Source organism: Tachyglossus aculeatus, chromosome 5, assembly GCF_015852505.1.
Source record: "Tachyglossus aculeatus isolate mTacAcu1 chromosome 5, mTacAcu1.pri, whole genome shotgun sequence".
NCBI classification, from domain to species: domain Eukaryota; kingdom Metazoa; phylum Chordata; class Mammalia; order Monotremata; family Tachyglossidae; genus Tachyglossus; species Tachyglossus aculeatus.
Window position 1 is genome coordinate 43,900,316 of NC_052070.1, and position 16,805 is coordinate 43,917,120.

The 16,805-nt window shown below is 48.5% G+C and overlaps 1 protein-coding gene across 1 annotated transcript in view; it reads right to left on the reverse strand.

The window, feature by feature from the left end:
• Window positions 1–16,537, reverse strand: part of CHD5 (chromodomain helicase DNA binding protein 5) — a 101,989-nt gene extending 85,452 nt beyond the window's left edge. The window contains exon 1 of the mRNA XM_038746888.1: window positions 16,426–16,537. Within this exon, the coding sequence (XP_038602816.1) occupies window positions 16,426–16,519 (94 nt within the window). The 5' untranslated portion in view covers window positions 16,520–16,537. The remainder of the gene's footprint in view (window positions 1–16,425) is intronic.
• Between the last annotated feature and the right edge of the window lie 268 nt (window positions 16,538–16,805).

Genomic DNA, 16,805 nt, shown 5'->3' on the forward strand with positions numbered 1-16,805 from the left:
GTTGGAAGAACTGGGATTTATGAGCATCAAGAAGAAAAGGCTGAGAGCACCTTCAAATAGCCCCTTTCCAGGACCTTACCTGGGAGAAGCAGCATGGCCTAGTGGAATCATCATGGGCCTAGAAGTCAGAATAACCCAGGTTCTAATCCCAGCTCCACCATTTGTCTGCTGTGTGACCTTGGGCAAGTCACTGGAACAGTGCTTGGCACAAAGTAAGTGCTTAATAAATATCATAGTTATTATCCTCTGGGTTTCAGTTCCCTCATCTGTAAAATGGGTATTAAAACTTTGAGGCCCAAGTGGAACAGGGACTGCATCCAAATTCACTGGCTTGTATATTACCATAGTGCCTTCCACAAAGTAAGCAATTAAAATAACATTTAAAAAATAGGGGGAGTCCCTCAGTAATGGCAACCCCCTGGTTTATATCTTAAGGACAGACTACAGAGGAGAGCAGGAGGAATTGCACTTAGAGCCCTGGGAAGCTGCCTGAAAGGCACAGTCACTTAGTCCTGGAACGGATGTTGAGGGAATCTATCATTTGGGGGGTCTTGAAGAATAAGGAAGGTCATCTGTATCACCAGGTCACCCAGAATCAGAATAAGGGAGGGTATAAAATGGGGTCATTCTTCCTGGGGGATCAAAGAAAGGCATGTGTAAACTTCAGTCTGTGAAAGTATAGTGTTTTGTTTTTAATGGTATTTTTTAATTTACTTATAGTGCCAGGCATTATACTAAGAACTGGGGTAGACACAAGACAATCCGTTTGGACACAGTTGATGTTTGTCATGGGGCTCAGTTTTAATCTCCATTTTACAAATGAGATAACAGGCACAGAGAAGTGAAGTGACTCACCCAAGGTCACACAGCAGACAAGAGCGGAGCTGGGATTTATCCCCTTCTAGACTGCGAGTCTGTTGTGGGCAGGGATTGTCTCTATTGCTGAACTGCACTTCCCAAGCGCTTAGTACAGTGCTCTGCACATAGTAAGCACTCAATAAATATGATCGAATGAATGAATGAGTGAATTAGAACCTGGGTCCTCTGCTTCCCAGGCCTGGGCTCTGATTCCTGCCACTAGCCCAGGCAAGGAGAGAAGGTGAATGGCTTTAATTTAGAGGGATCATGCAAAAGGAGATAGTTAATCTGATGTTGCCAGTGGTCTTATACCAACAGTAATGATGAATTGAAGCTACCCTGCTAAATTCCAGAAAGAGATAATAATAATAATGATGGTTTTTGTTAAGTGCTTACTGTGTGCAAAGCACTGTTCTAAGCACTGGGGTACATGCAAGTTAATCAGGTTGTCCCACGTGGACTCCCAGTCTTAATCCCCACTTTATAGCTGAGGTAACATGCACAGAGAAGTTAAGTGACTTGCCCAAAGTCACACAGCTGACAAGTGGCAGAGGTGGGATTAGAAGATAATGGCATTTATTAAGCACTTACTATGTGCAAAGCACTGTTCTAAGCGCTGGGGAGGTTACAAGGTGATCTGGTTGTCCCACAGGGGGCTCACAGTTTTAATCCCCATTTTACAGATGAGGTAACTGAGGCACAGAGAAGTTAAGTGACTTGCCCAAAGTCACACAGCTGACAATTGGCGGAGCTGGGATTTGAACCCATAACCTCTGACTCCAAAGCCTGGGTTCTTTCCACTGAGCCACGCTGCTTCTTTAACCCACGACCTCTAACTCCCACACCCGTGCTCTTGCCACTAAGCCATGATGCTTCTCTGAGATACTTAGGTCTGGGGAAGCTCCAGCATGGGCTAACTTATTAACTCAAGGTGGATACACACTTTGCACTGTGCCTCTCCACTTCTTCAATAGTTTGGTTAGAAATGGGGCAAAATTTGGGGTTCCAGGAAGACAGTTTGAAGGGTTCTGATAAGAGAATTCAAGTGTCTTCATATCCTCTGATACATCTACTCTGGACCAAGTAGATTTTAGCAGCTCCTGTAGAATGTAAGTTCCTTGTAGGCAAGGATCATTTCTACTAACTCTGTTCTACAGTACTTTACCAAGAGCTTAGAAAAGTGCTCTGCACATAGTAAGAGCTCAATAAATACCATTGGTTGATTGATACAGTAGAAGAGATAAATGGGGGATTGGTGTCTGAACCAAGGTCATATATCTTAATTTTACCCACAATACCCAAAACTGTATACTTGGTAATCAACTGTAGGTGACTAAATCAGCTACGTTGTTGTATACGTGTGGAGCTAGAGATGTTCTGTGATAGGGTAGGTGACTTTTATCTACAACCTACCTACCCCTCTGTAGCTCCCCACCATCTTCAAACTGCCCCCTCACCCAGCTCAATAGCAGGTTCTACAATCACTTCCCCATTTTCCCGCAGCTCCCATGCCCCTCTCTCTTTGATCCACACCACCAGACCTACTGCCACAAGGGAGGCTACTTCATAAAGTCAAAGCTCAGTTGCTATAAAGCTGAAACATTGTCTTTTTAGAAATATCCTAAAGGCATGATCCCTCAAAACATGGGGAGCCAGGGGCTGCCTGTGCTAGAGGTTGGAGCGGCTAGCTAATCTGAATGTCTCTTTGGCAGAACCGCAGGAGCTGCTCACCCAACCCCAGGGGTGGACTATATTCTGGGAGGGAGGCTGGAGGGCAACGATCACAAAGGGAGGGAGAGAGGGAGGGAGGGAGGGCAGGTTTGGGTTCTGGATCCCTGGGAGCCCCAGCCAGGCCAACAAGAACCCTGCTCACAGCCAAAACCACAGGTACCGCACCAAGCAGGGAGATTCCGTGGTCTCTGGAGCCTCATAAAAAGAACTCGAAAGAGCCAGGACTCTCTTTATAGCTCTACATGTTCTGTTCGCACTTTGTTCTTTCATCTCTGACCCTGACAGTTTCCCTAGAGCAACCAGGTTCCCATCTCCCCGAGGCTCTTCCACCCCCAGTCCTTCCTGACCAGGAATCCAGAATAGCTAACTGTCCCATCCATCTGGCTCCCAGTCCACCTGTCCCGGAGCCACTGGCTCTCTGGCCCCACTGACAGTGGGAGGAGAGGCAGGTGGAGAAGGGCAAAGGAATGCCATGGGCTGGAACTCCTCAAGGGCAATAATGATGGTATTTTTTAAGTGCTTGCTATGTGTCAAGCACTGTTCTTACGCTGGGGTAGATACAAACTAATCAGTTTGGGCACGGTCCCTGCCCCACATGGGGCTACTAGTCTTAATCTCCATTTTACAGATGAGGTAACTGAGGCACAGAGAAGTGAAGCAGTTTACCCAAGGTTACAAAGTAGACAAGAGGTGGAGCCAGAATTAGAACCCAGGTCCTTCTGACTCTCAGATCCGTATTCTATCCACCAGGCCCCGCTGCTTCGGATCGATTGTTCCTTCTGCTGATCCCCAGGTGACTATGATCATTCTCTGTGATCAGTAGGTGGTTGGCCAGTGCTGTCACTGATGATGGCAATAAGAATGGTGACCGAGGGGTCCAGTCTCAGAACTACAAGGCTGTCGTGCTAATCTCAGCCCTCCGCAACAGGCGACTTCTACCGCAGCTCACAGAAAATCTACCCTGCCTCGTTTATTGGGCACTTACAGTTTGCAGAACACTGAACTAAACACTTGGGAGAGTGCAATTGAGCTAGTTGGCATTATCCCTGTATTCAAGGAGCTTACAATCTAGCAAAGGAGATCAACAGTAAAGTAAAATATAGATTGAAAGAAAAATAATGGGTATTTAAATGAGTGCTTAAGTAATAGGGTTTGTTGAAAAGTCCTTCAGGTGGTTGTGAGTTCATAAGTGCACAGTTGGTGTAGAGTGCTGGGGTAATAGCTAGGTGGAGGTTGAACTGGGATGGGGGAGAAATTATTAAAGTAAGGCCTCCAAGAGCTTAATAGAGTGCTTCACATACAGTAGGTATTCAATAAATACTATTGATTATGATGGGAGGGAGAGATGGGGAAAGAGAAGAAGGGGGGAGGGAGGGAGAGACAAATGGGGAGAGAGGGATCAGGAGAGAGAAAGAGGAGGAGGGAGAGAAAAAGAGGGAGATGGGGAAAAAGGGAAGAGTGGGAGAGAAAGAGGGGGATGGGAAGAGAGAAACAGAGGGATGGGGGAAATGAAGAGGGAGGGAGAAGAGGAGGGAGTGAGAGGAAAGGGAAGGAGAGAAAAAGATGGATAGGGAGAGAAGAGGGAGGGAGAGAGGGGAAGGAGGGAAGGTAATGCTGGCACATAGTAAGGAGCACATTGCCTCCTTAGCAATGCTTAGGAGGGAGGAAAAGAGGGAGGAGGAGGAGAGGGAGGAGGGAGAAGGAGGAGGAGGGAACAGGAGGGAGGGGAAAGAAGGAGGAGGGAAGAAAAGGATGGGGAGGAGGAGGGGGGGAGGGAGGAGGAAGGAGAGATATGCTGCTCTCCCTTTGCAGGTGAAAGGATCTGAGTTTGGAGGAGGAACAGCTGTACAAGGACAAGGTGCTAAGCCTCCTTCACTTGTCCTGGGCCTCCGGGGGGCTTCAGAAAGGCCCAGAAATAACCTTGGGTTGACCTGTCTTCTGGAAGATGCAGCACAGCTGGGCCTCATTCTTCAGAGACATGAAGAGGGACAGTAATCCCCTCTCTCCCCTCCCCAAGCCTTCTCTTTGCCAGACTAAACACTCCCAATTCCCCACAGGGAGGGGGAGCTGGACACAAGTCAGTGTCACTCTGCAATCCATCTATCCACTGACCCTGTCCCCCACCCCAAGGTCCAAGGTCCCCCTGCCCGTTGCTGTTAAGCTGGGGGCCTCTGTCCCCTGTCAGCCTTGTTCCCCATTTGCCGCAGGGCACCGAGTAGCACAAACCCAGTGGGTGCTGACTGAGGAGAGGGAGACAGCGGCCATTCAGCTGGGATTCCCCATCCAGCTTCTCCGGCTGGCTCCCTGCATGCTCGCTCGGCGGGAAGAAAGACCCTTCACTCTTAAAGGAAGACTTCACCTACATTTCATCATCACTGGCAGCCAGTTTTCTTATCACATTCAATGCTAAAACACCAAATCATTCTCTGTTTAGAGACACAAACAATTGTCCCATTAGTGACGCACCACCAGCTCCGAGGGTCCCTGGCCACAAGGGGTTTGAAGTACTTTCTCAAAGTAAAAGATCATGAGATTTCAGCTCTGAAATCCCCAGTCCCAAAGACAAGAGCTGGGAAGTGTATCCTCAGTGAAGGACAGAGACCCAAGCACCCGTTAGCCCCAGCCCAGACAGGGGGAACATCCCAGAAAGAGAAGGCTGGGTTCTAATTCCAGCTCCGCCACATATCTGCTGTGTGACCTTGGGCAAGTGACTTACCTTTTCTGTGTCTCAGTTACCTCATCTGCAAAATGGGGATTAAGATTGTGAGCCTCACGTGGAGAAGAGACTGTCTCCAACCTGATTTGCTTGTATCCACTCCGGCCCTTAGAACAATGCTTAGCACATAGTAAGCACTTAAATACCACAATTGTTTTTATTATTATTACTATTAGATCCAGGTTAGAGATGAGGAAAAACCTCCTTGCTACATGAGTTGTTAATATCTTGTGCTTGACTAATGCTTTCCTTTTCAATCAATTATATTTATTGAGCACTTACTGGGTGCAGAGCACTGTAAGCTCCAGACCATAAGCTCCTTGTGGGGCAGGGAACATGTCCACTATGTTGTACTGTACTCTCCCAAGCATTTAATATCATACTCCGCACACAGAAGCACTCAATAAATGTTGTTGACTGACTGTACTCAGTGCTTAGTACAGTATATTAGAATAGGTAGACATGATCTCTGTCCTCAAGGGGCTTATAATTCTCTTACAATATAGTATTGTAGTGTGATTTGTTAAGCATGTAGTATTTATTAACCATCCACTTAATGCAGTCCACTGTACTAAGTGCTTGAGAAGTTCAAAACAAGAAAATGACATCCCCTGTCCACAGGGACCTTGCACTCTAGAGACAAACATATTTACAACTAGAGTGGCTAAAATAACAATTAAATACATATCCACTTTTTATGGTATTTGTTAAGCGCTTACTATGTGCTAGGGGTAGATACAAGGTAATCAGGTTGGACACAGCCATGTCCCATGTTGGTCTCAGAGTCTTAATCCCCATTTTACGGATTAGGGAACTGAGACCCAGAAAAGAAGTAACTTGCCCAAGGTCACAGAGCAGACAAGTGGAAGAGCCTAGTTTAGTCCTTTGAACTCCCAGGCCTATGCTCTATCCATTAGGCCATTCTGTTTCCCTATGAGCACTGACAGTGGGTAAGAATAAGTTCCTAAGTACTAGAATTGACTGATGGGCTCAGAGTTCTGGGAAATTAGTCAGGGAAGGCTTGTTGGAGGAGGTGGGATTTTAGGAAGGCTGGAAATATGAGAATTTTCTTCTGTTGCATCTGAGGGGGGAGACCATTCCAAGACAGGGGAACAATGTGAGTGAGAGGATGAAGGGTGGGAAAGACAAGAGCGTGATAGAACTAGAAGGTTGGCTTGGTAAGGATGAAGAGAGCCAGTTGGGGAATAGCGGGCAAAGAGAGCAGTTAAGGCTGGGGCAGAGAGGTGGAGAGCCCTGAAACCAATTGTGGGGAGTTTTTGTTGGATACAGAGAGACACGGGAAGCCAATGGAGGATTTTGAGGAGAACTGTGGGCCGAGTGATGCTTCAGGAAGACAATCCAAGTGTCAGTGTGTAGTCTAGATAGTAGTAGAGAGGCTGGAAGTGGGAGATCAGGGAGGAGTCTGAGGCAATTGTCTAGCCATCATAAGATGAGTTTGTACCAGGGTGGAGACAGTTTGGGTGGAAAGGGGCCAATCCAGAAGATGTTATTCAAGGAAAACTGGCAAAATTTGTCAGCAGCCTGAGTGGGAGAACTGAAAGATAGTGAGGAGGGGAGGATGAAGGCTTCTAGGGTAGGGAGAGTGGTGGCATTGTCAGTTGAGACAGGAAAGTTGGGGGGAATTAATCACTGGTATTTATTGAGCGTTTACCGTATGGAGAGCCCTGTATTATGTGCTCTCCTTAGTTCAGGGTGTAGGAGGAAGGATAAGGACTTCTGTTTCTGACAGGTGGAAGAGCAGGAAGGTGAATGACGACATCCCCCCAGGCCATTTGGAGGATGAAATGGATGTGGACCTGCCTCAAGGCCCCCTACTGCAGCATCATCCCCAGCTGGGGAATGAAAGGAAGCTCCTTGTGGGCAGGGAACATGTCTATCTACTCTGTTCTACTGTACTCCCCCAAGAGTTTAGTACAGTGCTCTGCACACAATAAGCACTCAATAAATACCACTGATTGATTCCAACCGCACTCCACAGCATTTAATTCAATCATTCATTCAATCATATTTATTGAGAGCTTACTGTATGCAGAGCACTGTAATAATAATAATAATAATGACGGTATTGCTAAGTGCTTACTGGGTGCAAAGCACTGTTCTAAGCGCTGGGGAGGTTACAAGGTGAACAGGTTGTCCCATGGGGGGGGCTCACAGTTTTAATCCCCATTATGCAGATGAGGTAACTGAGGCCCAGAGAAGTGAAGTGACTTGCCCAAAGTCACACAGCTGACAGTTGGTGGAGTCAGGATTTGAACACATGACCTCTGACTCCAAAGCCCGTGCTCTTTCCACTGAGCATTCCCTGTCCATAGTGAGCATTTATGTACATATCTGGTCATGGGTTCTAATCCCACCTTGGCCACTTGTCTGCTGTGTGACCTTGGGCAAGTCACTTCACTTCTCTGGGCCTCAGTTACCTCATCTGTAAAATGAGGATTGAGACTGTGAGCCCCACATGGGACAGGGACTGTGTCCAACCCAATTTACTTGTATCAACTCCAGCGCTTAGTACAGTGCCTGGCACATGGTTAAGCGCTTAACAAATACCATCATTATTATTATTATATCTGTAACATTTATTTTAATGTCTGCCTCCCCAACTAGGCTGTATGTTTCTTGTGGGCAGGGAACTCTGTTATACTGTACTCTCCCAAGCACTTAGCACAGTGCTGTGCACAGAGTAAGTGCTCAACAAATATGATCGATTGAAAGGCAGCCAAAAGCAAAAAGTGCCTCCTCCCTGAGCTTGACAGCAAATATACCATGTGCTCACTTTTACCCCTTCCCATCACATCACTGTCCCTGTCAGTCAGTCAATCATATTTATTGAGCATTTATTGTGTGCGGGGCACTGCACTACGCATTTCAGAGAGTACGATATAGCAATAAAATGTTCCTCCAATATAAAACCAGGCTGTCACTCACAGTTGGTCCCACCAGGGTCCAGGACCCATCAGGTTCAATGTATCATCCCTTGCTAGCTAGGACTTCTTACTTGAGCCGCTTGCTCCTGGCTCACACTGGGTTCTGTACCTATCAATCAATCCATCATTGCATCAATCAATCAATTAATGGTAGACTGGAAGCTCATTGTGGGCAGGTAATGTGCCTATTATATTGTTATAGTGTACTCTCCCAAGCACTTAGTGCAGTGCTCTGCACACAGTACACGCTCAATAAATACTACTGACTACTGAACATTTTCTGTGAGCAGCCCACTGGACTGAGCATTTGGAAGAGTATACAGGAAAGAGACACGATCCCTGCCTTCAAAGAGTAGCAGGGGAGACAAACATTAACCTATATTATAGGTAGGGGAAATGACTGAGTATCTAAAAATAATTTACATCTGTGCTATATGTTTGGAGTTGGTGTGACTACCTAAATGCTTAGGGTGTACAAACTCAAGAACATAGGTGATGCAGAAGGGAGGGAAAATAAGATGGGGAGATGAGAGGTTAGTCGGGGAAGGCTTCCTGGAGGAGATGCAATTTTAGTAGAGCTTTGAAGGTGGGGAGAGTGATGGTTTGTAGGATATGAAAGGAAAGGGAGTTCCAGGGAGGAGGGAGGGCTTGAGCTGGAAGGTGAGGGTGAGAGATGAGAGTGAGGCAGGTGAGAATACTGGTATCAGAGGAGTGAAGTGTGTGATCTGGGTTGCTGTGGGAGAAAGAATCTGTATTTTGTATTTCAAACAATCAAGAGTATTTATTAAATATTTGCAGAACATTGTACTAAGCCCCTAAAAATAATGGTAGTATTTGTTAAGCATTTACTCTGTGTCAAGAGCTTTAGTATATATATAAGGTAATGAGATCTGATTCAGGCCCAATCCCTCATCAGGCTCACAGTCTGGGCAGTAGGGAGAAGAGGTTTTTAATCCCCATTTTACAGATGAGGACACTGAGGCAAGGAGAATTTAAGTGACTTGCCCAAGGTTTTCCAGCAGGCAAGTGGCAGAGCCAAGATTAGAACCCAGGTCCTCTGACTCCCAAGCCTGTGCTCTTTCCAGTAGAGGGCTGCTACTTCTGGTGGGAGAGTCTTATAGAAGTCCCACAATTTCTGCCTTCAGGCTTACAATCTAACTGGGGAGACAGACACAGAATAGTATATAGATACAAGAAAATAGATGGAGCAGTGAATAAATGCTTAAATAGTACAGTGCATAAACCGATCTGTGTGAAAGCGCGGTAGGTGGCCAAGAATAGATTTATCTTTGAGGGGTAAGGAAGTGGTGTTCTTGGGAGAAGAAAGAGATCATTCATTCCTGGAGAACCTTAAAAATGGCCCCAATAAAGCCCTAGAAGTTATATGTTTGGGGGTGGCAGAGTGGGGTGAAGTTCACTGTGGACAGGGAATGTATCTACAAACTCCGTCTACTGTACTCTCCCAAGGGCTTAGTACAGTGCTCTGCACACAGTAAGCACTCAATAAATATCATTGATTGATTGACTGCACCCGCTCTCAGAAACTTATGCCCCCAGGCACCTTCAGTCTTGATCTTTCTCTGATGAATTAGCATATAACACTGCCTCAAAAGAGACTAGTTCTCTTCACCACTCAGAGGAAAGCCCAGGCCCTGTTTGAGCATGTCATTCTGCAAGAGAATAATGCAAAAGAATAAAACGAAAAAACAAAACATTTGAGATTTAAGGAAAAAATTTGACAAGTAATTAGTCTAACTGGTACTGGCTTTTTCTCAAAGGAAGTATGACAGATATTGTCTGATCCTTAAAAACTAGCCCCTCTAAGTATCTGCTGCAGCTTTCCTTAGGCAACAGAGGGAAAATATTTCTGGGTTGGAAGGGATCAGTAGTAGAAGCAGAAATGACTGTGCCCGAACTGAGAAGCAGCGTGGCTTAGTGGAAAGAGTCCAGGCTTGGGACTCTGAGGTCATGGGTTCTAATCCCGACTCTGCCACTTGTCTGCTGTGTGACCTTGGGCAAGTCACTTAACTTCTCTGTGCCTCAGTTACCTCATCTGTAAAATGAGAATGAAGATTTTGACATGGGATGACCTGATTATCTTGTATCTACCCCAGCACTTAGAACAGTGCTTGGCACATAGTAAGCACTTAATAAATACCAATATTATTACTATAATTATTATTATTTGACTGATACCTACCCTAGAACTTAGTACAGTGTTTGAAACACAGTAAGCACTTAATGCCTTCAAAAAAAATGATAGTTTTTGAACACTGAGGGAAATGCACTTGGGAAAGCACAAGACCTGCGCCCAGCCCAGAAGGAGCTTGTATTCTCTACTACCCACAAGGGCAAACCTGAAGGTGCATGGTGGTGACCTCAGGAGCAGAATGACCCAACTGATTCAGCAGGAAGCTAGGGTCCAACTAAACAAAATCTAGGAGAATCAGGCAATTGATACTGCTTGGAACTACAACCCACTGGGCAGTCTAGTGTCCAGAGCTGGCCTTCAGCTGGACTGAGGGTTATTTTATTCCCCCAACGTTGGCATCATTCCATCAAATTGTTTTTCTAATGGTAGTTGTTAAACACTTAACTGTGTTCTAGGCACTATACTAATGCTAGGGTAAATACAAGGTTGGACACAGTCTCTGTCCCACATGGAGCTCACAATCTTCATCCCGATTCTACAGATAAGGTAACTAAGACATGGAAAAGTTAACTGACTTGCCTGAGGTCAGACGGCACACAAGAGGCAGAGTTGAGATTAAAACCCAGGTCCTCTGACTCCAAGGCCCGTTCTTCATCCACTAGGCTGTGCTGTTTCTCTTCTTTTGAGTTCTTTGAGGGCAGGGAAACATGCCTGAGTTTCCACTGTAATCAATCCATCATTGATATTTACTGAGCATTATCTATGTGCAGAGCACTGAACTAAGCACTAACTTTCTGCCCACAAGGAGCTTACATTCTGCAGGGGGAGACAGATATTAAAATAAATTACAGCTAGGGGAAATAGTAGAGTATAGAGATCAGTGCTTAAAACAGAGCTTGGCACATTGTAAGCACTTAACAAATACAAATACCACCATTATGTACTTACTGTTATATTACACTCTCCCAAGGGCTTAGTACAGTGCTCTGCACACAGTAAGAGCTCAATAAATACAACTGATGTGTATATAAGTGTCATGGGGCTGGGGTAAATAACAAAGCACTTAAAGTCAAGTGCCTAGTCAACTCAGAGGGAGGGCGGAAAGGGAAAATAAGGGCTAAGTCAGGGAATGTCTCTTGGAATAAATGTGATTTTAGGAGGGCTCCTTTTTGTTTATTTTTCAATGGTATTTGTTAAGTACTTGCTATGGGCTGGGCACTGTAGTAAGCACTGGGATGAATACAAGTTAATCAAGTTGGACACAATCCCTGGGCACTGTAGTAAACACTGGGATGAATACAAGTTAATCAAGTTGGACACAATCCCTGTTCCACAATGGGCTCACAGTCTTAATCCCCATTTTACAGGTGAGGGAAAGGAGATACAGAAGTGAAGGGACTTGCCCAAGGTCACAGCAGACAAGAGGAAGAGCAGGATTAGAACCCAGGTCTTTCTGACTCCCAGGCCTGTGCTTTATCCATTAGGCCACGCTGTTTAGAAGATGAACTATTAAATATTAAAAGGGAGGGTGATCCAGGTCCAAAGGACGATGTAGACAAGGGGTCAGTGGCAGGATAGTCTAGATTGAGGTATAGAGAATAGGTTGGCTGACTTTAAAAGGAGCGAAGTGTGCGGAATGGGTTGTAGTAAGAGGTCAGTGAGGTAAAGCAGAGGAAAGAGAGCTGAGTGCCTTAAGGCCAGTGGTGAGGAGTTTGATGCAAGGTGGATGGGCAACCATTGGAGGATTTTGGGAAATGAGGAGATATGGACTGAACAGCCTTTTTAAAACCACAAGAAACAGCATGGCCTAGTGGAAAAAGCATGGGCCAGAGGAGTCACAAACCCTGGGTTCTAATCCCAGCTCCACCACTTGTCTACTGTGTGACCTTGGGCAAGTCACTTCACTTCTCTGTGCTTCAGTTCTCCTGTTCTCCCTCCTACTTAGACTGTGAGCCCCATGCAGGATAGGGACTGTATCCAACTTACTTCACTTGTATCTACCCTAGCTCTTAGAACAGTGTTTAACACATAGTAAGCACTTAAATACCGTAACAAAAAAAATAACTTTAACAGACAAGATCTCCCTGAGGAAGAGGAGAACGCTCCAAGGAGGACAGCCTCCCAGAACCCCACCCCACCCCGCCACCTCAGAATTACACATTACAAATCTCTGAAGGAGAGAGAAACCAGGGTCAGCCGAGAGAGACAGACAGACAGACAGAGAGACACAGAGAGTGAGAGCAGAGTATCTCAAAGCAAATCGTGAGGAATTTCTGTTTGAGGCAAGGTGGATGGGCCACCAGTGGCAGTTTTTGAGAAACAGAGATAGGGACTAAACAACTTTTTTTAGTTTAGACAAGCAGTGTGGCCTAATTTATAGAGCCTGGGAGTCAGAAGGATCTGAGTTCTAATCCCCTCTCCACCACTTGTCTTCTGTGTGACTTCGGGCAAATCATTTCATTTCTCTGTGTCTCAGTTCCCTCATCTATAAAATGGAAGTTAAGATTGTGAACCCTATGTGGGACAAGGGCTGTGTCCAACCTAACCTATATCTATCCCAGCATTTAGTACAGTGCCTGGAACATAGTAAGCACTTAAATACCATAAAAAATGACACCCCACTGCACAGAGAATGTCACTGCAATCTGGAGAACCTTTCCCTAGAATAGAGAGGAATCTTTTCTGCTGTCCTGGACCATCCTCCAAAACCTGCTTGACATTAACCCTCTCCCTGCTGGGTCTCCCCAACCAGCATCCTTCAGAGGAGGCCTCCTGCTCAGTCAGGGCTTCAGTCAGAGCCCAGCACACCAGAAAGCACAAAAGTGAGTTTTTCTAGATTCCCCTCAGCCCTGTGGGAAGCTTTGGGCACAGGGGGAACTAGTCTCTACTGGGAATGGGGGTGGGGGAACTGGAGTTACTCATGAGGTGAGTTGTATCAAGTCTTCTGATTGCTTGGCAATCCTCAACATTTAAGATGGGGATGGGAGGTAGAGGGGGCATTTATTTGTTAAGCGCTAAGTGCCAAGAGCTGTACTATAAGTGCTTTCTAAGTGCCAAGCGCTATATTAAGTGCTGGGGTAGATACAAGATAACCAGGTCAGACTCAACCCCTGTCCCACACAGAGCTCTCCAGGGCTGAAAGAGGAGTCACCTGATGGAAAAGTCTGGGAGACTCTAACAGAGAAAAGAGAATATTAACAGGGGAAAGACACAGTCAGTGGGTACAAGAGGGAGCAGAATAAAGGACAGGAAGGAATGGTCACCTCCGAGGAAGTGAGAGAGACCAGGATTCAGAAGCTAATGAAGGAAAAGTAGTGACAGTGTCAGGAAAAAAGTTTGAGCCCTGGGGTGAGACACCCCAATGGCCAAAGCCCTGAGAGGCCTTGGGCTGCTAGAGCTTCAGGAGAAAAAGTGCCTACGACAAAGGTCAGAGGAGACGGACTTCTTCCCAACAAGGTCAGAGAGCCAAGCAGCCAGTTTGCTCTGCTCTCAGTGATTCCAAATCCCTGAACAGAGATGTGCTCTCCCTTCTACTTCAGGGAGAGGGCTACATGGCAGCCAAGCCAGAATAAAAGAGGCAGTTGTCCAGCTCCTCCTCTGGAACAAGAAGTTGTGAAGGGTGAGCCGGGAAAGGCCTCCTGGTTCGAAATGGTGCCATCGCTTTAAGGGAGAAGGCTGGCCTGCGAGGCTGGTCCTCTCCAAGTGCAGCCACCACTGCCATCAGTGCCACTGGCAGGGGACAGCAAACCTAGCCAGCCTGCTCACTCCACTATCGCTATCGGGAGCTTGGGGCGGAGCCCCAGAAGGAGGGTGAGGGCCTCTGACCACCTGGCCAAGAGGAGGAGGAAAAGCAGGGGAGTGGGAGAGGTGGAGAAGGGGCAGGGGAATGGGGAGGTAGGCTAAAGAGCAGAGGGGAGGAGATGGAAGGGTGGCTTAGTGGAAAGAGCCCAAGCTCGGGAGTCAGAGGTCATGGGTTCTAATCCCAGCTCCACCACTCGTCTGCTGTGTGACCTTGGGCAAGTCACAACTTCTCTGTGCCTGTAAAATGGAGATGAAGACTGTGAGCCCCACATGGGACAACCTGATGACCTTGTATCTACCCCAGTGCTTAGAACAGTGCTTGGCACCTACTAAGCGCCTAACAAATACCAACATTATTATTATTATTATTATCTTTTCGCCCAGCTGAAGGATCTGACAAGGGGGAAAACAAGAAGTCCTCCTTCTGACTCTGGGGCACTGGGAAGAATTCTGGGGCCCCCAAAGCACCTGGAAACGGAAGGGGGCATTGCCAGGATGGTTGCAGGAGTAGGTTTTAATAAAAGAAAAGGGGGCGGAATCGAGCCAGGGGGCTGGGGGAAGGCTTGAAGCTCAGGACAGAGGGTCAACGTAACTACAGGTCCTTCTGCTCCCTACCTCCTGGGTGTCCCTGGTGAGCCTCTTACTCTCCTACCCTCTGTGTTCCTCATTCTTAACCTAATCAGGTTGGACACAGTCTCTGTCGACTATTGAGGCCTGTCTACTTGTTTTGTTTTCTGTCTCCCCCTTCTAGTTCGTGAGCCTGTTGTTGGGTAGGGATTGTCTCTGTTGCCGAATTGTACTTTCCAAGCGCTTAGTACAGTGCTCTGCAAACAATAAGCACTCAATAAATACGATTTAATGAATGAGTGATTGGGGCTCTCAATCTTAATTCCCATTTTACAGATGAGGTAACTGAGGCACAGAGAAATGAAGTGATTTACTTCCCAAGGTCACACCGCAGACAAGAGGAGGGGGGGATTAGAACCCAGGTCCTTCTGACTCCCAGGTTTGTACTGAATCCACTAGGCCACACTGCTTCTCAGGGTCAAGAGGATAAAAGGGTCAAATGATAAAGTCAAGAGGGGAGGTGGGAGATCGGACGTCAATGGGCTAAACAGAAACGTAATCCCCTTCTGCGGGGAATAGCAGGTACGTTTTTTGGAGCCTGGAAGGAGCGGGAGAAAGGGGTTGAATCTTCTTTGAAACCGGCAGCGAATAGCTGACAACTTCCAAAGTCATCAAAAGGCCGGGAGGAGAGGAGAGCCGAGCCCCGGGGCCCCTTAGGGAGAGAAGTAAAAGGAGAAACTGCACCGAGGGGCAGGTCCGAGAGACGAGTCAGGAATCACTGGAAGGTCCTTCCCTCCTCAATCCCCTGCTCCGATGCCCCCTCCCACCCGCTGCAGGTGCGCTCTGCCTCTGCCCGAGGAACTTCTAGACTGTGAGCCCGTTGTTGGGTAGGGATTGTCTCTCTATCTGTAACCGAACTGTACTTTCCAAGCGCTTAGTACAGTGCTCTGCACACAGTAAGCGCTCAATAAATACGACTGAATGAATGAATTCGGGGCGTCCGGGGGGCCGGGCAGGGATGGGAGGCGGCCAGGAAAAGCTGGCAGAGTTGGAGGGTGTCCCAGCTCGGCAGGGATATGGGACGGGACGGGAAAGAAGGGCACCATCCTCCCCTGTCCCCCTGCCTCTCAGAACATGGATCCCTGAAGCCTCCCCCTCCCCAGGCCGACTCGAGCCTCGCACAGCAGGGAGGGACCCGCGCCCCTACCCCATTGTAGTGCCCCTCAGTGAGGCCGGCCTGCCCGGCTTGGGGGGGGGGGGGGGGGATCGCCAACCCGTGAGGGCGGGGAGGAGACCAGCAGGGCGCAGGGTGGGCTCGCCCCGAGGCCACCCGGCCGAACTGGCCAGTTGGCACTGCCCCCGCTCCCTGGGCCAAGGGCACGGGGCTGGAAGGGGAGGCGGGGCCCGGCGGCTCCCCAGATCCAGCGGTGCCCAGCGGCCTCGGAGAGGGGCGAGTGGCCGGCCAGCCTCGTGTCCCCCTCCCGGGTCCGCCCCAGCCCCCAATCCCGGGTGCCAAATCTTCGTCCTGCCCCCCGCCCAGGCCAGCGCCCAGCGCCCACCCCGGCCTTCGCGCTAGGACCCCCGTGCCCGGGTTGGGGGACCTCCCTGCCCATTTCTGTTCCCTCCTGCCCCTGCCCCGTGCCCACCCCCCGCACCTGACATGTCCTCCTCGTTCTCCATCTCCTCCTCGTCGTCCTCGTCGTCGGGCGGCTGCGGCGGGTCCTGGTGGGCGCCCGGCGGGCCCCGCATGCCCGGCGCCAGGGGAGGGGAGGGGAGGGGAGGGAAGCGCGGGGCGCGGTGCCAGCCTTAACCCCTGCGCTGCCGGCCGGGCGCAGCGGGCGAGGCCGGCTTGGCGAGAAGATGGCGGCGACCCGAGCCCCCTGCCCCCACCCCCCCCGATCCTAAGCCCCCCCACCCCGCGAGGGTGGGGGGAGGCCACGGCGAGGACGGCCTTGGAGGGGTGGGGGCCGCGGGAAGGAGGGGTGGTACACCAGCCCGGATTGTGACGTCCAGTCTGGTTGCCGTGGCAACCCCG